This window comes from Tiliqua scincoides, chromosome 8 (assembly GCF_035046505.1).
Source record: "Tiliqua scincoides isolate rTilSci1 chromosome 8, rTilSci1.hap2, whole genome shotgun sequence".
NCBI lineage: Eukaryota > Metazoa > Chordata > Lepidosauria > Squamata > Scincidae > Tiliqua > Tiliqua scincoides.
The window spans coordinates 60116091-60138768 of NC_089828.1; the positions used below are offsets into that span (position 1 = coordinate 60116091).

The 22678-nt window shown below is 56.8% G+C and overlaps 1 protein-coding gene across 1 annotated transcript in view; it reads right to left on the minus strand.

Annotated features, from left to right (window-relative positions):
* Positions 1 to 22678, minus strand: part of FSIP2 (fibrous sheath interacting protein 2) — a 46935-nt gene that overhangs the window by 6227 nt on the left and 18030 nt on the right. Inside the window, exons 18-23 of the mRNA XM_066636497.1 lie at positions 20051 to 21917; positions 18386 to 20011; positions 17238 to 18319; positions 15104 to 17171; positions 5131 to 13430; positions 4047 to 4295 (exon numbers count right to left, since the gene is read on the minus strand). Of these exons, the coding sequence (XP_066492594.1) occupies positions 4047 to 4295; positions 5131 to 13430; positions 15104 to 17171; positions 17238 to 18319; positions 18386 to 20011; positions 20051 to 21917 (15192 nt within the window). The remainder of the gene's footprint in view (positions 1 to 4046; positions 4296 to 5130; positions 13431 to 15103; positions 17172 to 17237; positions 18320 to 18385; positions 20012 to 20050; positions 21918 to 22678) is intronic.

The window sequence follows — 22678 nt, forward strand, 5'->3', positions numbered from 1 at the left end:
TGTAAAAGTTTGGTGTCGTCTGCAAACTTAGCCACCTCACTGCTCACCCCTGTCTCCAGGTCATTTATGAAGAGGTTGAAAAGCACTGGTCCCAGGACAGATCCTTGGGGCACACCGCTTTTCACCTCTCTCCATCGTGAAAATTTCCCATTGACACCCACTCTCTGTTTCCTGGTCTTCAACCAGGTCTCAAACCAGGAGAGGACCTGCTCTCTAATTCCCTGACTGTGGAGTTTTTTCAGTAGCCTTTGGTGAGGGACCGTGTCGAACGCCTTCTGAAAGTTCAGATATATAATGCCCACGGGTTCTCCCACATCCACATGCCTGTTGACCTTTTCAAAGAATTCTAAAAGGTTTGTGAGGCAAGACTTACCCTTACAGAAGCCAGGTTGATTCTCCCTCAGCAAGGCCTGTTCGTCTGTGTGTTTTGAGATTCTATCTTTGATGAGGCATTCCACCATCTTACCCAGTTATAGATGTTAGGCTGACTGGCCTATACCTTCCCAGGTCCCCCCTCTTTCCCTTTTTAAAGATTGGTATGACATTTGCTATCCTCCAATCCTCTGGCACTGTGGCCGTTTTGAGGGACAAGTTGCATATTTTAGTCAAGAGATCAGCAACTTCATTCTTAGATAGTTGGCAACCTTCAGTCTCAAAAGACTATGGTATCGCGCTCTGAAAGGTGGTTCTGGAACAGTGTCTAGTGTGGCTGAAAAGGCCAATCCGGGAGTGACAATCCCTTCCGCACCGGGAGCAAGTGCAGTCTGTCCCTGGTCTGTCTCCCTGGCTATGGGCCTTCCTTCTTTGCCTCTTAGCCTCAGACTGTTGGCCAAGTGTCTCACTTCACTTCAACTTCATTCTTAATTCCTTAATAACTCTTGGGTGGATGCCATCCGGGCCCGGTGACTTATTGATCTTTAATTTATCAATGAGGTTTGAAAGATCTCTTTTAACCTCTATCTGACTTAACTCCTCGGTCAGGAGGGGCCGTTCGGGCAGCGGTATCTGCCCGAGGTCTTCTGCCGTGAAGACAGATGCAAAGAACTCATTCAATTTCTCTGCCATCTCTAAGTCTCCTTTTACTTCCCCTTTCCCTCCCTCACCATCCAGAGGGCCAACCGCTTCTCTGGCGGGCTTCCTGCTTCTAACATATTTGAAGAAGCTTTTATTATTCCCCTTAATGTTGCTGGCCATGCGTTCCTCATAGTCTCGCTTGGCCTCCCGTATCACCTTCTTACATTTCTTTTGCCACAGTTTATGTTCCTTTTTATTCTCCTCATTAGGGCAAGACTTCCATTTACGGAAGGAAGCTTCCTTGCCCTTTACAGCCTCTCTAACTTGGCTGGTTAGCCATGCGGGCACCTCCTGGATTTAGTGGAGCCCTTCTTCCTTTGCGGTATACAGTTCTGCTGGGCCTCTATTACTGTTGATTTGAGCAACCTCCCTGCTCTCTGTAAAGACTGGACTCTTTTTACCTTCCCTTTCAACCTCCTTCTAACCAGCCTCCTCATCTGAGGGAAGTCCGCTTGTCGGCAGTCCAGGGTTTTTGTGAGAACACCACCCCCTCCCCACCATAGCATGCAGAGTGCTGTCCTGGACTGGCTTCCAGCTATAGTGGGGGAAAGGGTAGGGTGGGGCTGTGAAAGAGATTGGACCAGGTGGCAGAATGTGGATCAGGACCTGCTGGTAAAGATCTGAACGCAAGCCTAACCCACTTTCCAGCACTGACAAAGCTGTGCCAGAGGGGCATGTGCTGCATCTTGCAGTTGGGGGGCAGTCACAGTGGTCTCCTCAAGGTTAGGCAATGTTTGTTCCCTTACCTCAGAGATGCATTGCCCTGATGTCGGTGCTGGAAAGTGGGTTAGGACTGTGTCCTGAGTGTCTTGCAGTGAATCAAGAAGACTGGGCCGAGGAGACCTGGGTTCAAGTCTCTGCTTGGGTGCAAAGTTCCCTGGGCGACCTCTGGCCAGACACGCGCCACAAACTGACTCATCCAGCCCAGCAACTTCATCTGCTTCTGAAACCCCTTTGCTGATAGAAGCTCTTTGAGGGTCAACAAGGAAAAAGAAGCCTCCGAGATTTGTTTATAACATTAATAATTATGTTATAATGTTTGATTAATAATCAAACATTATTTGATGTCACTCAAATCCTTAGACTCTAAGCAACATATTCTGGATTCCTGGAAGGCTTAGACCTGCTTGCATAACAAAAGGGCATTCTGGACAGCAGTATCGTCTGTAAAGGGCCTCCAGTTAAAAGAAACTAAATGCTGGTGTTGTAATGTGTTGAATCCGACACACATATGATGTGCTCTTGTTTAGAAATGGGATTTTTTGGGGGGGAGGGGGGAGAAGCTATGAAGCACATTCATGCTGCATTGCAACCATCATGGATATTTGTGGGTACACAAGTTCTTGTGAATTATCTGCCTGTAGCACGGAAGTGAACAGAGGGACAGTGAAAAATGACTCGGGGGTCCTTCCTGTTGCTCTGAGATGTAAACAGACTGAGGTGGGGGGATGATTTAGGCTTATGGAAGACTTAAGCCTGCTGTGATGCTTGGCTACCTGCTCTCCACGTTGCAACCACCTTGCAGTTCTAAGAAAAGGTGGGGCCCTCCCATGACCCCCTGGATCCCCCCCCCCGACCTTCTGGCATGGCCCAGGACTCAGGACTCAGGAGAGTTCCCAGAGTGTGTGCAACACCAGGAGGAGGGGAAGTGAGAATTCAGACGAAGACAGTAGGCGTTGTCCACACTGACTGCTCTGGACGAATCTCAGCACACTGGTAGTCCTGGCAATTTCCCTGCCACAGCCCCCCCCCCCATCACTGCACTGAAGACATCACTGCAATTCTGTGCTGCCTCCTCCTTTCCTCCTTTAAGAAAAGGGGGGGGGAGAAAGGAGGCAGCCCAGGCTTCGATGGAGCCTTTTGCACCTCTGCTGAGTGGCGCAAAGGCTCCATTGGAGCTTCTTGGCACTACAGGAAGTGGTGCTTGCCTACTGGGTGCCGCTTCAAGCAGCACCAAAAAGTTTCAATGGAGCCTTTTGCGCTGCTTAGCAGCGGTGCGAAAGGTCCCATCGGAGCTAGAAGTGGCGGGCACCTTGTCCAAAATCAGAGCAGCCAAGCACCGCTTCTGGCTTCTGGCTGGCTACCTGGCCATTCTGAGGGCTGCCCTCTTCTCCTCTGCCTTCTTTAAAGGGGAGGAGGGTGGCCCTCAAACACAGTTGGGAACCACACCAACAGTGACTGCAGGAGCGCAGCCTCTATCGGGGTGGTTCCCCACCGATCAGAGGGCCGCCCCCTCTCCTCGTCTTTAAAGAAAGGGGAAGAGAGGAGGGCGGCTCTCAGAGGCCCAGAAGCATGCCGATGGCGGTTGCGCTCCTGCAGCTACAGTCAGCAGAGTTCCCGACCGCGCAAAAGAACCAGTGGTGGGGGGAGTGAATCACGGCGACAACCCCCAACCCTGGCACCTGGAGCATTTGCCTCCACTACCCCCTGGGTATGCCATTGTCTCAGTATGGCAATGAATAGCACGTGGCTAGCACGCCTCCAGCCCCCGAAGCCGCTGCTCCTCTGAAGGGGCTCTCCTGGGCCCAAGAACCACTCTCCGCTCTTCCCCACTGAGTCCTGCTGGCTCCTGCACCTCCTGCCTGGCCAGAGAGCAAATGTCTTTCAACTCCTGGCTGCTCACCAGTGGGTCGCAGACAGGCCCTGCTTGCAAAGCTTCCCACACAGCTGTTCAAGCACCTGCCTGCTCTGGCCACCACCTGCAGCTCAGCCCTCGTGGTGCCTTCTGGAGATGCGGAAGGAAGCTGCTTTCAGCCGAGAAGCAGGGGCCAGGCTCTTGGGTAGGGAGAGGCCCTTCCAGCCCGACTGCCTCCTACCCTTTTCACCTGGAGATGCTGGGCCTGGGGGGACTTTGCAGGCACTCTCCCCAGGCACTGCAAAGCCACCTGAAGCCCTGCCTTGGCAGGCCTCCCTTGGCCGGAGGGGGCATAGGACATGCCACACAGGCTCTTCCTTCCCAGCCCTTTGCTTACCTCAGGCACTCTGCCTTCCTCGGGGGCCGCCACGACGGAAGGGACCTCGAAGAAGAAGGAGCGGTCCTCCCGCAGCACCAGCTCCTCGCCGTCTGGCTCCTCCAGAGACCGCACCCGGTGGTAGGGGTTGCTGATGTCATGCGCCACCAGGCGGACAATCAGGTCCTGCTTGCTCTCCACGTCCCGCAGGAGCTCCACCTTCGTGATGTCCGGCCTTGTCAGGCATTGGAAGGAGTTTCTGCAGACAGCCTGAGCCGGAGGAGGGAACAGCGGGCCTCTGAGACGCGTCCCCTGCCGGTTTTCTCACCAGCCGCACCCTTGAAAGGGACAGTCCCACTCCCTCCAGGACAGCCCCAAGCGGGCAGTGGGAGGCTGCGAGTGCTCAGGCAGCTTCCAGGCAGAGCACTGACCGGGAGTCCCAGAGGAGTCCCCACCAGAATGTCTCCTGCTCTCAGCTGGGACTTCTACAACTAGTTCATCTTTAAAGAGCCCTCCTCCCGCCAGTGCCACAGGGAACTGGCCCCGGCGAACTGAGCAAGTGTCCGGTTATGACCCTGTCCCCATGTGGAGCAGGAAGCTGTGGAAGAGGCAGAAGCTGTGAGCGGGAGGGAGGGAGGGAGGGAGGGGGCTACTGTCCCAAGGCCTGTGACCCTGAGAGGCCGCCAGGGGGCTTTGCCAGTCCTCCTGAGCAGGCTGGCTCTGCTGCTGTGTCTTAAGGCACCAAAACTGGCACAAGGCAAGAAAACTGGCATCTGGAACCGAGTCCAGAAGAGCACAAGGAAGGGGTGGACACCAGCCCGGCATGGCGAGCGGTGAGTGTGAGAGCCCGGCCCGGGAGACAGCCACCCACACAAGGCTCCCCAGGCTCCTTCTCGGGCCAGCTACCTCTCAGAGTGGTTGTGAGGATAAGAGGAAGGGGGGAGGGAGGCACATGAGACAGAACCACCACAAGCGGAGAAAGGGCTGATGTGGGGTGCCTTTGGGTCTGCATCACACAGGAAGAGGCCTCTGGCGGAGAGTGCGCCAGAAGAACTGGATGCGGCCCTGAAGCCAGCATGGGTGTGGACGTGCCCCCCCCACTCACCTCCCGCGGCTTCACGTCCAGGCGCCCGGCCATGTCCAGGGAAGGCCGCCGCTCCTTCTTCTTGTGTGGATCCACAGTCCCCAGGTCCACCGTGAGACTCTTCCCAGAGGCAGAGGCTCTTCTCAGCTCCACGAGGCTCATGCCCATCTTGGACAGGCAGGCCCTCTCCAGCTTCTCCAGCGGCTCCGTTTTAATGGACAGCACAGCTAAGTGGTCGGATAGGATTTCCGGGTCAATCCTCAGGGGCTTGTGGCCGATGTACGGAACAATTTTCACAGGCACTTCCCCTGTCTCTGGCAGGAGGGGCGCATCTTCAGCAAGGAATGGCAGCTCGGACAGGGAGGCCTCCTCCCCGGGCTCCGTGTGGGAGCTGACCTGGGCGAGCACCTTACTGACAATGCGGTCCAGCTCCAGCGCACTGAGTGTCTCGTTCTCAATGTTCTCGGTGTAAGGGTTGCTGATTTTGCAGCTGGAGACCTCGCTGATGATAATGCTGGCCACCTGCTCAGGGAAGATGGCCTTGGTGCTGGTCACGTCTTTGCACATCTCCTGGTGGGAGCCTGAGATCTCCAGGACATTGCTGAAGACGGAGTGGACGACCCGGTCAACCTGCTCTTCGTCCTCTGGGTCCAGCTTTGCTCCCTGGTCCTCAGGAGCCACTAGGCTCATCCTGTTCCTTGACATCTCCTTCTCCACAGAGGCCTTCAGCTGGTCAGCCATGTCATTCACTTCCATTCTGGACCAAGGTTTGTTTATGGCTGTGGCCAACTCTTGTTGTGCAAGGACAATTTTGCTCAGGAACCGGCTGAGGATCTCCTCCATGAATAGCACAGGAATGGTGGGGCTCTGGGCAGCCAACTGCTCCTTCTTGGCCTTCTCCATCTCCATGTCGTTCAGAAATTTCTGAATGATCTTCTCTGTCTCCAGCTTGATGGCCGTGCTGGGGCGGGGCAGCTCATCCTCCAAGTCTGGGAATGACTGGAAGTCATGGCGGGAGATTTCACTCACCATGACGCAGGCCACGCGCTTGACAAAGTCCTCATTCTCGTTGGTCAGTTCATCGTACAGAGAGGTCTCCGAGCCCGAATGCTTTATGATGTCCGTGTAAACCGAATCGACTACCTCCCCAACTGCACGGCTGTCCTCCAGGCCCAAGTCCTCCAAATCCTCCTGCTGCCAGACCCGCAGCCTCTTCTTCGAGATGAGCCCTTGCAAGGAGTCAAGGATCTTTTTGGCCACCTCCTTCATAGCGGAAATGCTGCTGGCCTCAATGTTGTCCAGAGGAATGGCATGGAACATCTTGGAAAGCAGCTTGGCTGCAACTTCCTCAATGACTATGGACGACAAGCCCCTGAGGTGGGAGCGCAAGACAGTCTCACCCTCTGGCGACTCTGTGCCGCCCCTGTAGTCATCCACAAGAGACCGCTCCGCTTCGGCTTCTTGCTGCCGGTTCAGCTCCTCCGAAAAGTACGCTTGCATCTGATTCCCAGAGATCTCTTTGATCACAAAATCGGCAATCCTCTCAAAAAGGATAGTGCAGCCTGCTTTGATGCACTTCTCAAGGGCAGATACGTCCCCAAATTCTGGCAAAAGGTTCCCGTAGACGGAGTTGGCTACAGTCCGGCTGGCAACGGGGTTTGGCTGGCACCTCTCAAGGTACTGGACCTTGGTGTTCCTGTCCTTTCCAATTTCCGCCATCACTTTGCTCAGGAGCTTCATGTGAATGAAATCAAATTCAGCAAACTGGTCCTCTGAGTTGGGAGATGCAGGAGCTTCAGCAGGCAGAGGAAGGATATTTGTTAACAGGGCATCAAGAACGTCATGGATGAATCTCTGAGACACCAGAAGTGGATGCGGTCGAGTTGCCTGGGATGGAGCGCTGCTTTTCCTCACCTCTGTCAACACCTTTCTGGCCATCTCTCCAAATTCGAAAGGCTTAGAGGCTGAGGCGTGGGGTGGCCTTGCTGCAGTTCCCTGGATCTGGTAGCCTAAAATCTCTTTCTTGATGGAGCTGGCTAACCTCTCCGCTAATGCAGAGTCACTTTCTTTGTCTGTGCAGACAGGGGTTCCACCACCCCGATCTTGCAAGATGCCACACAAAGAAGCGTGAATAATCTTGGCGATCTCTGTTTGGCCCACGGCTGGGGACATCTGCCCTCCTTCGGGCACCTGCAGGACCTTCACGGGAGACCTGGCAAAGGCCTTCAGGATGGATTCTACCAATGTTTTCACAGGGGGCTCAGCTTCAGGCTCCTCTCTCTTCTCCAGCAGGCAGACGCTAGCAGTCGAGGACAGCAACTTGCTCACCAGGCCGCTAAAGATGTCCTTCAAGAAGGAGGATGAATAAACGTCCCCCCTGCTCTCCGCCTGCGCAGTCTGCAGTTCTGCATCGCCCAGTTTCACGCGGTGCACGGTCCATCCAGCTGGTTTGGGGCTAAGCCTTGAAGAAGGGAGAGTTTGGCTGGGAGGGGAGGGGGATTCCAGAGTGCAGCGATCTGCTATCAACTTACCAGTGAAGTTCGCAAACTCGTCAGCTGTGCCGCTCCCACGCTTCCTCCTCAGAGGCCCGGACTTGGGGCAGATATTTTTGCAAATGTTTTCCACAAGGCTTTGAATGCTGTGGTCTGCCTCAAAAGCTGGCTCCTCCTGCATGGGCTCCATGGGGGAACTTCTGCTCCCCGGGTCAAGTTCCTCTGATGGACGTTGGGGGGACCACGATGGAAATATTCTGTGCAGGATCTTGGAAAACATCTCTCTGAACGTGCCGCTGGAGGAGGACGCGGTTGTCTCCGGAAGGATGGTTTCCACTCTGTCCACAATGGTCTCAGCTTCCAAAAATGAGAACAAGTAGGAGGAGGTGTCCCCAGTGAACAGAGGCTGGAACTGGTACCTGGAGACTCTGCTCACAATCAAGGGGGCCAGCCTCTCTGCCAACAGGGGGCCATCAGTCTGAAAAGCTCTGAAGACGTCAAGCTCGGAGCCGAACTCTTGAGCCAGCTTCTCGTAAATGGAGTTACTGATCTCAACCACTTCTTCGGCTGGGACCTGGGGAAAGGGCAGGTCCTCCTCCCCACTCTGAATGACCTTGACCTCTAAGGCTTTCAGTTCACTGACTAAAGCACTGACCAGTTCAACGACTGTGTCCCTCATTTCACTTTCGGATAACTTGGCGTCTTTGGAATAGGCCAAAATATCTGGGGAAGACAACATTTTGCAGAAGAAAGCAACCACCACGTCTTCCAAAAACATGGCCGAGTAGATGTGGTGAGAAAATGGCTGGCGTTCCTGGTGGCGCGGGGTGGTCTCACCGCTGGAAGCAGTGTCGTTGCCACTCAAGAACGGGTGGAGGTGGAAGTTCAAAATTTCTCTGATGAGCAGATTGGCCAGCTGGGAGACGGTAGCGTTCCCTTGGCCAGCAAGAGACTCCTGAAGCTCACTCTGGGAAGCGGACTTCTCCAAAATCTGGTTGTAGACAGAGCTGGCAATGTCCTCCTCCGTTTCCTGGTCCATGTCTGGGACTCGCCTCGAGACGTCCTCCAGCTTGATCTCGTGTGCCGAAATCTCAGTGATGACGTAGCTCTTCAGGTTCATGGCCATCTCCACGAAGTCTGCATCGGAGAAGTCGGCCAAGCCCCCTGCCTCAGCCGCGATGCTCTCTGGGTCAGGGAAGATTTTCATCAGAAGCTGGCAGAGCAGCACCTCCAGGAACCTGCAAGGGAAAACCGTCACACGGGAAGCGGGGAGGTCCCCGAGAGGGGCAGCCACGGGAGGCGCTTCCTCTTCTGACCGAAGGTGATACTTGAACATCTCGTTCACAATGAAACAAGCTATCTTGGTAACGTACAGGTTGCTCAGGCTCTCTCTGTCCTCCTGCAAGGGCTGCTGCAAGAGGACTTCGTGGATCACATCGCAATACACAGACTCCACCATGCTCTCCACCGCCTCTTCCGGGATGCTGGCCTCGCTGCCGTACGCGCTGATCCAGATGGCCTGCTTCAGCACCGCCACCACGATGGCCTTCTTGAGCTGAGCCAGCCTCTCGCTCTGCTCAGGTCCAAAAGAGCAATCTTTGTCATCTGGGGGAGATGGGAAAATCCGGGACAGCAGTCGCTCCACGATGGCCTCCAGCACTGGGTAGGACAGCACTGTGATGTAGGGGACCGGTGCTCTTGCCAGGGGACCAGCTGGGCCGATCATTAGCCTCTTCTGAATGAGACACTTCGCTTCTGCAAAATTTGGGGGGCCTGCTGCCTGAAGGGGGTGGTCTGCAGGTTCCTCAAAAGTCAGAGTGGTCATCTGGCAAGACGAAGAATCCCTCCCATCCTCCGACAACATGCCCGATGCATCCTTGTCAGGCAACTTCCAAGCCGCCGAAACTTGGCCCTCTGGAGGTGGAGAGCCAAGGTCCTCCACAGGGCTCTCCTGGACGCTGAGCTGAGTTCTGCTCAGAACGTTGGCAACTGACTTCGCTACCCTGATGGCCGTGTCCCCCAAATTGTCCCTGGCTGCTCCAAGCGGAACGTCGGAAAAACGATTAGAGATGCTTGAAAATAATTCCTGAATTATCTGGACAAGGGATGAAGAGGGAGTTGGACTTCCCCTACTCTCCTGGGCTGCCTGCCTTAGATCCCATGGCTTGATAGCCATTCTGCACACATCCAGCTCTCTCATGGAGTCCCCCGCAGCAGCCCTGTCCCAGGTGGGGGCCTCCGGTTCCGACACGAAAGGCTGAACGTGCTTCTGGAGGAGCTCTCCAACAAGAAAGCCGGCAATCCTGTCAATCAGTGAGTTACTCTTCTTCCTCACTTCAGTCTGGACGGCCTCCAGGGAGCCAGACTTCTGTATGATCTTGCTGCAAAGAGAGTCGGTCATATGCCGAACATCTTCCTCCGAGTATTCGTACTGGTCCACAGGGGCATCTTTGGTGACTCTAATTTCATGCTTTAAAAGTTTCATCCGAACATCGTCAAGCAGTTGGCTGGAGAGCTTGCCGAGGTCCGAATCTGAAGGGAGCCTTTTGATCTCCCCAGCAGATGTCGCCTCTCTGGGAGGCACGGAAGGGAAGATCTTGGACAGCAGCCCAGTGATGATGTCCCTTAAGAATCCTGACGACAGGAAAGTGCTGAAGGGAGGCTGACTCTCGTCCTCCTCGTGGGCATCTTGGAGCTCGTCCTCCTCGCTTGGGGATGAGGGGGAAACCCTGCTGGGCAAGTCTCCCGAAAACAAGGGGTGGAGAAGGCAGTCTGAAATGCCCTTCCCAATCAGCCTCTTGACGCTGTCAAAGACCGTGCTGTCACTCAGGGCGCCCAGGTCCTCCTCCGGGACCACCTCTCGTTGGCGCGATATCTTGCTGCAAACAGAGTCCACCACGTCGTCCATGACCGTGGTCAAGGGAGCCGCCAGACTCTGCTCCTCCCCTTTGGGTGACCCCGGGGGGCCTGCTGTCTTGCCAAACTGCAGGTTGATGGAGCTGGCCAGCTTTTTCACCACCTTGCACAGCTCGTCCTCGGGCTGCCCTTTGCCTGCCGCCTTTCTGCTCCCAGAAGTGCCGAGGATTTTGGACAGAACTCGGGAAACCATTTCCTCCAAGAACTTGGCTGGAAAAACTCCCGCGCAAGATGCGGAGGGGTCACCGATGCTGCTCAGGACAGTCCTGACGATGGTCTCGGACAAGGCGTCAGCGTCGGGGGTTCCAGGGGGCTGCTCCTCTTTGGAGAGAAAGGTCTGGAGGTGATGGCGGGTGATCTCCTGAATGATAAAGCTGGTCATGGAGTCCACAAAGGAGTTTCTTCGGTTCTTCACATCCTTCTGCATAGCCAGCTGTGAGCCAGACCTTTTTAGCATGCTCTGGTAGAGGGAGTCAACCATGCGCTGTGTCTCTTTCTCAGAGTGCAGGCGGCACTGGTCATCCTTCCGGGCCACCCATATTTTGTGCTTCGAAATGGACTTCATCACTTCTCTCATCAGGTAAGAGCAGAGCTCATCCGGATTGACCCCCCCTGGCTCCACCTTGTCCTGCTCCTGCGCACTGACGCTGTCGCTGTCACAGGACGGGAAGAGCTGACCCACCAGGCGGTTTATCACCCTCTCCAGGTACTTCTGGGACAAAACAGTGATGTACGTGGGAGGCGGCGGCCTTTTCCTTGGCGCTGCAGGGAAGCAGAGGCAGCCTTCAATCCTGTGGATGATTCTTTCAGCTTTGACTGGCCTGCAGGCACTCTGGGGCAACCTCCGGCACAAGGGTGGGGGCAGCTGGTAATCCAGGATCTCCATCAGGATGACTTCAGCCGCCCGCCCTGCCAAAGCCTCAATGTCCCTCCCGACACCTCTGTCAGCAGCCAGCTGGAACCCAAACTCTTGCAAAATTGAGTCCACAACTCTCTGCACGGTCTGGCCATCCACCCGGGGCAGGTGGGCCTTCTCCTCGGCCCTCTGCAGGACCCCCACGCCAGCCCTGTTGAGCTCCCCCACCAGGGCGTCCACAAAGAGCCTGTTCATCTCGTTTAGGTCAATGCAGGACTCGCTGTCATACTTGGTGCAGAGCGAAGAGAAGATCTTGATCAGGAGCTGACAAATCACCTCCTCCAGAAAGGTGGCAGAATAAACGGTGGAAAAGGCTGGCTGGTCCCCATGCCCTGCTGCAAGCACCACTTCCCTGTGATAGGACTTCCTGGAGGTCGTCGAGGAGAAGGCCCTTCCTCCCAGAGACCTGCCAGCAGGGGCCGCCCCCGCTCGGCCGCTGGAGGTCCTGTGCTGCATGGCCGTGTCCAGCACTGTCCTGTTCCTGCCACGCATGCCCTTCCGGCTGGGGTGCCTCCCTGGGATGGGCACGAGAGGCTCCGGCCTCCTGCTCCTGGCCAGTGAGGAATAGCTCTCGCCCCGGCCGTGCCGCGCATGCCTTCTGCCAAACGAGGCTCCGTACGGCTTTCTGGAGGACGGGTGCGTGAATCCGACGGACTTCCTGGAGTACGCCACGTGCTCCGGATGCTCTATGCTGAGGGAAAGCTCTGTCATCACAGGCTTGACCAGGGTGTGGGCCAAGACGTCCAGGGCCGATTCGTAGGAAGCGGGTGCTGCCAGAAGCTCCTCCTCAGGCTCCTCCGCGTACTTGAGGTGGTAGGAGAACACAGAAGAGCTGGAGTCCACCTTGTGGGCCCTCATTCCCCTGCCGGGAGGCTCCAGGGCTCCTTCCTCACTGAGGCACTTCCCAACTGCGCCGATCTGCTCGTTTTCTTGGAACTCGTCAAACGCAAAGGTGCCTGTGAACTGCTCCGTCATGAGGCATTTGTCCAGCAGCGTGCGGATGAGCTTCTCGCTGACCACGTCCAGGAGGACAACAGATTTCGGGGAGAGGCCGAGGCTGCTGCCCAGCGTGTTGTTACCGAGCCGGTATGCATGCGGGCATGCCGAGGAAGAGAGGAGGTGCCTTTTCGAGGTCAGGTCCACGTCCCGGTAAGGCATCACATTCCGGGAGGCAGCGTCAGGATACGGCCCCATGAAGCTGCCCTGGGACTGACTGGGCCACAGGGAGTCCAAGATGATGCGCAGAACCTTGTTGACCAGTTGCTTCGACTCGCTGGTCTTCAGGCTGCGGATGAAGTGGTCCAGGTTGGAGGCCACGCAGCTGAGCCGCTGGCTTTTCTGGGCCAGAGGGCCCATCATGGACAGGCAGGTCATCCCCTTGAGGTCTCCGGGGCCCCGGCAGTCGCCCCTGGAAGCCCCACTGAATGGACGGGGCACAACCTGCTGGTGAGCAGACAGGGTGCCCCCAGCCTTCCCTCTGCTCCCAGACCTGGACCTGGCCCCAAACTCCAGGGCCAGCAGGGTGTCCACTTCCCTCACCAGCGGCTGATACACCTCATCAAAGTTGGCCAGGCAGAGAGGCGGCACGTGGATGGACTTGACTTTCCTCCCTGAAAACCGTTTCCTGGTGGTCGTCTCCTGCAGGACGTTCCTCTCGCAAAGGATGATGAGGATCCCGTCCGCAATGTGGGAGGCCAGCTCTTCCGTGTTTGAGGGGAGGCCTGGGGGGCCCCTCAGCCCATGTTCGGGGCAGCCTATGTCCATGAGGCCGCCCTCAAAGAACTCGCCCCGGACCTTCTGCCTTCCACTGGGGTCCGAGATGCCTGAGAGCAGGCTGGAGACGACCGCCTGGGTCAGGGGCTCCCAGCACAGGTCCAGGCAGGAGGAGGGCTTCCGGCTGGAGGACAGGCAGGCGCTTCGCCAGATCCGCTCCTGCAGCCATTTGGATTCTGACTGCAGCAGCTCTTGTCTCCAGCTTGGCAGGGAGTCCAAAGAGTCTGGAGAAGCAAGAACAGAGAGGCAGGTGAGCTTCCCCAGTTGCCGAGAGCGCCAGGTGCAGCTGGCTTGCTGTGGAGCCCGGCTGTGATGCTGGTGCTGGCAGTGGCACCTGCAGGGTCTCCTCTAGCCCTGCCTGGAGGGGCCTCCAGCATGCCAGCCAGTGATGACTGCGCCCCCGGAGCCATGGCCCTTCTGTAGGGGGCCGAGTGTCACTGAAACACAGGCAGGCCTTGGAGGAAGCTGCTGTGCTGTAACTCCTGAAGGAGAGGCATTTCCTGATCTCTGCAGGGTGCTCTCCCCAGCCCAGAGCGGCCCCTAATTGCCTACCCCCTTGCTTTGTTTTGTGAGTTCATCAGTGCACAGGCACCTCTTCCTCCCCCTTGCCCACCCAGCCGTCTCCGCAGAACAGGCTGGGCTCCAAGCCTGCCTGCCCAGTCTGGATAAGGAAGCAGCCAGGTAAGCGGGGGGGGGGGAGCGGTAGCATCCCAGCCCCAATGCTGCCTCTTTCTTGCCTCTGCACCCCCTTCTGCATTATGATCCACCCCGCCAGTCTATTGCAGAAACGGCCAGATGGGCTGGAAGGAGGTTGGGAAGGTGAACCAAACCCGTTTTGCGTGCTTTTCTAGGAGGGCAGCCTTCCACGCCTTGCCATGACCTGAGGCCCATGAGAGGGGGTGCAGGGAGTACAATGTACCTGGGCCCAGGGTCAAAACAGGGGCAGGAGCCAAAGAAGGAGAGCCAGAATTTCCTGGGATCTCAGAAAATGTTTGCGTATATTGTGTGAAGATCATTCACATTTTGTGTCAGTACAGGGAGATCGGAATTCGTGGAAACCGACCCATTGGCGAGGGGAAGAGGCCCAAAGAAGCGTTGTGTCCCTGACAGCACTTCTCTCGTAAGCCCTGCCATGACCCTCCAGGCCACCAGGACCCAGGGAAAGGGGGCTGCCGCTCCCCACACTCCTGTCGCTCCAGCTCAGCAAGCAGGCAGAGTGCAGGGTGAAGCGGCAAGCTGGGCAGTGGGTGGGGAGGTGGCAAGAGGCCTGGGCTGCAGGGCGCAATCCCCAGCCCGCCACCTCCCCCGCCAGCTGCCTCACGAGCCCCCTCCCCTCCCTAGAGAGTGGACCGGCCCGGGGGAGGGGCTGGGCACAGTGGGTTGCAATTGAACAGTGTGGCTGGCAGCAGGGAGAGGCCCTTCCTCTGTGCGTGTCGAAGGTCCCGGGTTCAGGCTCTGGCTGGCGGCAGCGACAGTTTAAGACGTTTGAACAGCAGAGCTAGAACAGACCTCTCTCTGCCTGAGGCCTTGCAGGGCAGTTCTTAGCAAGATTGGGCTGCAGGGATCTGGGGAGGGGGTCACAGCTCTGCGAAGGAACCACACCTGCTTTGCATGCCAAAGGCTCCCCAGATCCTCCCCCGCCTGGTCGCCTCTCCTGTCCAAAGGACTGAGACCAGAGACTGCTGTGGGAAGAGGGCTCTGGGCCCAAAGATGCCCCAGCAAGCTGTAAGGCGGCAGCACCACTGGCCCGTCGCTTTGGGAAGGGCCACGTTCCCCACACAAAATCAGAGGCCAGCTAGGAAGGGCTGCGTCCATGGCCTTTGCCAGCCCCCGCTCCCGCTGTTCACACTTGTGGGGGGCACAATGATGTGATGTGTCAAGGAACAGCCAGACTCACCTCTGGGCTGCAGGGCGAGCAGCTCCTTGATGACGCTCAGCACAATGTGGTTGGCCAGCAGCTGGATCTCGTAGGGGTCTGGCGCGGGCGCATAGCCCAGGAGCTCCAGCTCCTTGAGCCGCTCAGGGCTCCGGTCCCCAAAGAGGCAGTGCTTGCTCTCCCACCTGGAAAGCAAGGTGCTCCCACCCCGGGGGAAGAGGCAGCCGTCCTCCGCCCACAGGCTGGCCATCCTCTTCTCCCAGAGGTTCAGCAGGCTGTGCCTCCTCCGCTGTGGCTCTGCGGTGCCCTTCAGGGGGGAGCACTGCCCAGGCGCCTCACAGTGCCCGGCGTGCACCACGGGGTCGTTCTCCAGGCCAAACTCGCACAGGAGCATGTTGACGATGGTCTCCGCGGTGTGGCCCAGCTTCAGGGGGCAGAGCTCGGAACAGCAGGTGCCCTCTGGACCGGGGTGTGGGGGGCTCTGCGAGAAGGGGCGGCAGTGGAGGAGCCCTGCCTTGGTCGCGGGCCCTGGCGGCCTGGGCACACCCTCTGCCTCGGCCGCTTTCTTGAAGAGCTTCTCCAGAATGCTGCCCTCGGGAATGGAGCTTTGCCGGGGAAGCCAGTCCTCCTCCAGCCAATCAAGCTTGAACTTGCTGGGACGCCGGTCCTGCCGGCGCCTCCCAGGGGGCCTGGACCGCGGGGGCACCCCTTTGTTCCTCTCTGGCACGCCGCGAGCGCTCCAGTCCGAAAACTTCAGCACAGACGGGAACTTGGACGGAGCCTCCTCTCGCACTTCGGTCTCTTCCTCCGAGTAAATCACCATGCCGGGCACGTTGATCGGGGGGAAGCTGTCCCTCGTGTCTATTCTGCGGTACCTCTTGGAGGTGGTTTTCACCGCGGGCGACGCCACCAGGTCCTGAATGAGGCTTTGGTCTTTTGGCATGGCTCGCCCCGCCATTTCTAGCTGGAGGTTCTCCACCATCAGCTCAGAGGTGATCTCAGTCAGGCTTTCATTGCACCGATCCAGCATGGCGCTGATGGTCTCGCTCAGTGCCAGACTTTCGGAAGAGCTGCTGAAGAGGGTCGCCTCCTTGTGGATCAGCTCTCGGTCCAGGGTCCGCTTGATGATCTCCAGGATGCCGCTGACGGCATTGTTGGCGTAGACGCTCAGCTCGGAGTGCAGCACCTGCACCTGCCGGATGGCCGTCTCAATGCACTCCCTGGTGATGCTGCTGCCGAGCCTGGACGTGTCCAGGAAGTTCTGGGTGGACCCCAAGGTGGGCAGCCCTCCCCCTCTCTCCACAACCCCCACCTGGATGCGGAATGTCTCTGCGGTCGTTTCGGTGGTGCTCCTGACGTGGGTCGAAAGGGAGTCCAAGGAGCGGGTCAGCTGTGCGAAAGAAAGGCTCTCCAGGGGGAACTTCACTATTTCCAAGAAGTTGCACTTAAAGTCCCTCCTGAAGTGCCGGGCAACAAAGGTCTCCAGGGTGAGGAGGGTGCACTCCACCGTCTCCTTGGCTATTTTATCAATGATGTCCGTGGACCCTTTGAGTGAAACGTTGTAGAAGGGAAAGTCTGGCTGGGTGAATCGGTATTTGGGCAGCCTGCCAGGCCCTCTGGAGACTGCCCAGTCTCTCCTTCCCCAGAAGCCATCCTTGTCCTGCGTCCGAGGAAAGCTGCACACTAAACATTTGTGCACATTTTCAAACACGCTGGCAACAATATCTCTGGCAACCGAGCCAATCTCTGCCTGGGAGTCACTATGGAACAGTCCGGAAGGTTCAGTCCGTTTGAAACCGCAGCAGAAGAGTCTCTCGCTCAACTCGCCAGAAGTCCTCTTCAGGATGCACACCGACGGCTCCAGATCGCGGATCCTCATCAACACTTCGCTGACGATATTCTCCGACACTTGCAGCATCTTCAGGTTCTCGTTGATGTTGGCGTCCGTCAGCGGCTGCTGTTCAAAGATGTCTCTCAAGATGCCTTCTTTGGGAAGCACCTGCCTGAGGTAGTTGGCAAAGTCCTCATAGAACAGACTGTTGCGTCGCCCTCGGCCGTCTCTTGTGGTCGATTCCCACTGAAAGTACATCTGAGTGGAAGGAAGGCCGTCCAGCTTGTAGCGCCTGGTGGAGGTCTGCTTGTGCAACTGGGACACGGGCCCATCATCCACGTGCAGATCTTGCACGACAGAGTGGACCAGGCTGCTGGCGATGGAGATCTGCTCTGAGGACAAGGTGTTGATCCGCAGGATTGCCCTATGATAGTCTTCATTTCTTAAGTCATCGATGATGGAGCCCAGCACTTTGTTGACAACGTCCTTTGCGTACACCGTCAAGTCAGACCGAGAGAGGCTCACCCGCATGAGCGAGTTGTCCGAATCATCCAAGAAGGCCCTTGGCCGGCATGTGGTGCCATCACCAGCTTGCAGATCATTCTGAAACACTGCGTGTGGTCTTTGTTTCATGGACAAGGGAAGCACCTCCTCCAGACTGGACGCCGCAAAACAGGCAATCTTGTTCAGAACGTTTTGGACCAGCTCTTCGCCCAAGGTCCGCGGTGGGGGCTGCAGCTGGGACAGGGCCAGCGTCAACTTCTGGATGTCTGATTTGCCCGCAGCACCAGGCGCCTGACCTGGCAACGGGTCTTTTTTGCTATTTGACCTTTCCACTTCTGGCTTTGAGTCACTGGAGCTAAACAGGGTATCCACTACGACCGAGTACATCTTATCAAGCACTCCGTCAACAATCTCACCAGCGAAATTGCCAGTATGCACCTGAGAGACGGCCTCCGTCACCCCGTAAGTGGAGGACTTCGACTCGGAACTGAGAAATATGGAGTCATTCTGAAAAGAGGGCAGATGTCCCAGGTCTCCCAAGATTCTCTGGCTCAACTGATGGAGAACGTCTTCCACTCTTGCCAAGAGTGGGGCCCCCTCCTTCTGGCCAGGCGGCTTCCTCCTAAAAATCCTCTTCACAACCCTTTTCTGAACTTCGTTTTCTGTTAAAGCGATCTGGACAGATAAGATCTTGAGGAGGTCATTCACAATTTCATTTGCAGAGGCATTTTCCTCATAGGGGAGGATGTTTTGACAGGACAGCATCTCCTGTTCCAAGTCTCTCTGGAAGAGTTTCAGAAGGGTGCAGGTCAGCTTCTCCGCACACAGCCGCAGATTGCACTGGGAGCTTTGCACAGCTAGCTTGGCTTTTTCACGGCAGCTGCCAGCCTTGGCCTCCGCAGTGCCCTGCCCAGGGGGCAGACCTGGATATCTGCCTTCAGGCAGGGGCTGCTTTTCCTGCCAAGTCAGTTCAGATTCCATTTTGTCTTCCGCAAATGACTCAAGCCGATGGAGAACATCGTTGACTAAGCATTTTGTGAGGCGTCCTGGGGAGAACTCCTGGCCACCCAAAAGCTCCTTGGCATCAAGTCCAGCCATTGTTCTGCCATGGGCCTTTTCGGCTTTTGATGGGGCCTGAGAGTGATGCCTGCCAATCAGATACTTGAGAGGCTGAACTGCCTTCTGAAGAAGATCATAGAGTAGAGACTGGAGCTGGCCAGAGAGCACCCCCTTGGTGTTCAAGCCAGCGGCCAGGCCTGAACGCAGATCCTCCAGCAAGACATCCACCAAGTCATTGGAGACCAGCGAGACGTCGGACTGGGCGACGGCGGGCCTGGAGGGGCCTTTTTTCCTGGAGTCGCCTCCTGTCCTGAGAGCAGGGGATTCTCCCACTCCAGGGCTGGGGCATTTCACTGGGCCAGAGACAGACGGAGAAGTGCCCAACTCCAGCAAGATGGTCTGGTAGATTTCATTCAGAAAGGTTTCGACCGTGTTATGGATTTGCCCCTGAATGTCTCTTTTGTAGGCCGGGTTCTTCCGGAAGAGTTTCTCCAAGACACTCTCCTTTGGCAGCAGAGCCTGCTGCAGGTCTGCCAGGCGTTCGTGGGGACTGAAGACGGCCAGCACCATGTTGACGATCTGGCTGGCGGCGATACTTTCAGAGAATACGATTGGAGAGATTAAAATCTTCTCCACCTCCTTGTCCAGCCCATGCTTGAGGCTTCTTAGCATCCTCTTGGCCACTTCCTGGGCGTATGTTTTCAGGCTGGAGTAAGACAAGGGCAGGGCTTGCTCAGTCTTCTCCTTTTCAGCGACAAGCAGACTGTGATAGGAGTTAAACATTTCTTCCAAGCAGCTGGGCAGGGACCCCTGAGGAGTGGCCAGGAGCTGCCTCAGATCCTGGTGGATGGCAGCCGGAAACTGAGCGCTGCTGGAGGATTTCAGGTTCTGCATGTCTGAGCAAAACTGAGATTCCACTTTGGAGGTGATAAAAGCCTCCAGTTTTTCTAAGCAGGTCTGCACCAGATCACCAGCCAGCTCTGGTTTGGATGGTGGGTTGTGTAGGTCAGGCTGACTGGGCCCGGGGGGCTCTTCTGTGGCACCCTCTTTGGTGGGTCCTGACTCAAAGGACATCTCTGGGCTCCTGAAATGCACCACTGGTTGGCCCTTGGCTGCTTCCGTGGGCCGACTCGGTGGGAAGTCGTCGGCGATGATGACGCTGGACCGCCTGCTTCTGGCCTCGGGTGTGTCTGTCAGAGTGGCGCTCGACAGCTTCTGGAAGATGGTTTTCACCAGATCCCCTGTCAACATGATGACATCTGCATCAGAGACGGGAGCTGGACTGCCACGCTGGCCTTTGGGGGCTGGCTGCTCATCCAGCTGCTGTTTGGTGATGCCCATGTGGACCAGAGAGGGAGGAGGTGCTGCGGGTGGCCAGATTGGGTGCTCGGTCCAAATATGCTGGAAAACTTCGTTTAGGAGATTCCGCACGGTCTGGGTGACTGGAGAGTGTTCGCCGTCCCTCAAGTCTTCCTCCAGTTTTTTCAGAGCCAGCTCCAAAGTCCACCGTCCGTCGGTCGTTGACTGCTCTCTCCCTGGAGTTTGGCCAGCGGGAAACTTGGCACTGCCTTGACCCTCAAAAGAGCAGAAAATCGCCTCCTGGACCAAACTGTCCAAACCGCCTTCTGTCTTCCGTTCCGCCCCTTCACCTTGCAAGGCTGCTTTGGGGCCAGGCCTGCTTCTCTGCTGGGACTCCAGGCCAAAGCCTTCATTTCTCACTTTCTCTTGAGCCCCTTCCACGCCCTTCTTCTCTTTCCCCTCAATTTCAGCTTCTGAATAAAGTACCATTCCAGGGACGTTAACAGGAGGAAACGGCTTCTTCAGCAGCTTCTCAGACATGTGCAGCGTGGTGATGGTGACTGGACCTGGTTTCGTCTCTTGTCTGGCAGGGAGACCACCTGGTGCATCAGGACTCGCTCTGGCTTTTGCAGAAGGAGAGAGGACCCGGAGGTTTTCCACACTCAAATCATTGAAGACGTCATTGATGAGCTGGAGGAGAATCGAGCTCTCTCTGGCTGGGAGGATCCCCTCCTGACTCGCCTTCCTCTGGATGTAGCTCAAGACACTGGTGATCATCTCCTCCACATACTGGACAATGTGAGTCTCTGAAGACGCCACCGTTTTGGAGACTATCTTGCGGATGGTGTCCTTCACAATAGCGTTTGCTGCTTCCGATTCCACTGTGTGTGGTGGGATTGCAGCATAGACCTGCTCCAGAGGGATGCCAATAGCCTTGATTTTGGCACACAGTTCAAACTGGGAGAGTTTTGTGCGGCTCGATGTTGCAAACACCTTCAGCTTCTCGATGATGGCGTGGACAATCTCCTCTGCAATGCCGTACACGGCCTCAAAGGAGAGGGGGATCCGTGCCCTCCAGAAGCCCAGGTCTGGAGCGGGGTGCTTCCCTGCCGCCACAATGCACATGGCCTTGCACCCTGCCGAGAACTCGTCCTTGGAAATGGTCTCAGAGTACTTCTTCTGAGCCGTTGAGTGTAGCGTGTTGAGCACTTTTTCAACCAGGTCACTGGCCACAAAACTGGCGATTCGTGAGACAGAAGTGCCCACGGGCAATCCCCCGGGGGGGCTGCCAAGGAGGCTGTCAGAGACGGCTTCCAAAAGGACATCCAGGCTGATGGAGACGGAACAGGCTGAGAAGCCGAAGTCCCCTAGTATCCTTTTGAAGATGTCTTCTAGAACAACGGCTGTCATTTGGGTCAGGTGAGATTTCAGGTCATCCAGCACGCTCCTGAGATCCCGCAGGCAGATGGTCTCTCCCAGATCTCGGGGACCGTGGGGGGGCTTGTATTCCCCTCCCCCGAAAGGCACCCCTTCCGTATCAGTGGTCATGGTCTCTGTCTTGGAAAGAAGCCCTTTTGGCTGTGCGTGTCGGTGCCTGCTGTGGTGGGACGTGGCTGGTTTCTCGGGGGCCTCCGCACTGCCCTTCTGCAGTTGGCAGATGTGGCTGTCCGACTTGGAACTCCGCATGCTGGATGTGGTGGAGAGGAGCCCGCTGTGCTTGGACGGGGACAGGAAGACAGCCGTCTTTCCCCTCTTGAACACCCCTTTGAAGGGGTCGCCCTCCAGAGACACGTGCATGCTCTTCGTGAAGGAGGTGACCGAGGACTTGGCAGAGGGTTTCCCAAGGGTGGTCTGTAGGTCACTGGGGGAACTGGTGGTGGGCTTCAGGCTTGTGTCAGTGCAGCTGGCCTTCCGCGTGGATGCCACAGGGAGGCTGCTGAAGGTCTCGGGCAGGTCCTCGTTGCAGGTGCTGCAGCTGCTGAAGTTGTCCGAAGAGAGCACTGACTCCTCGGAAATGGTGTAAGCTTTAGTGCGGACTCGCTCTTCAAACTTTGTGAGGGCTGGGTAGAGGATGCTGGTCACTGCCGACACCACCCAGGTCATGATGTTCTGGATGATGCTGTTCAGCTCCGAAGCAGACACCTGGGGCAGAGCAAGGAGGGGCCACATTTAGTGGGGTGGGGCAGAGAGACAGTGCTGCAAGGCAGGGTTCTTCCAGGCCAAAGCTCACCCCTGCCATGAATACACTTGGTGGCCTGAGGAAACTAATTCTGCTCCCTCCCAGCTTCAGCCACAATATGGGAGAAGAATGCTGGCGCACCTCTCAGCGTGGCTGTGAGGACAGTGTCAAGACAACATGTGTGAAGTGTGTTGTATACTCCAAGGCGCTGCACAAATGCCCGGTCTTTATTGTGGGGCATTGTGAAAGACGTCAGGCCAGGCCTCCCCCATCACAGTGTGGCTGGGGGGCTGGGCCAGAGGTGGTCAGGCCAGGCCTTTTCCAAGGTCACTGCCACTGGATCAGGCTCAAGGCGCAAGTGCTGATACTGGAAAAGTTTTGTTTTGGTGGCAGAAGACGTTGAACCAAGTTCAGGCGTCTTGTCCTGTTCCACCCTCTCGGCCCTTGCGCAGCCTTAGCTGCAGTGGCAGGAGGCTGACATCTGTCACCACGGGGACCTGGCCACTTGTTGCTTCCAGAGGCAGGCAGGCCGCGCTCTCTGGCAGAGTCGGGTTTGCGACAGCCCAAAGCACAGTATGTTGGCGGAGCAACAGGTAAAGACTGGGCCCTTGCTTCCAGAATAGCCAATTGCCTTTGAAACTCTGAGGGCTGCAACAATTCTGACTTCAACACTTTAAACCCCTGGGCTGGATACTGTGCAAACCAGGATCCCCCCATGCGCACA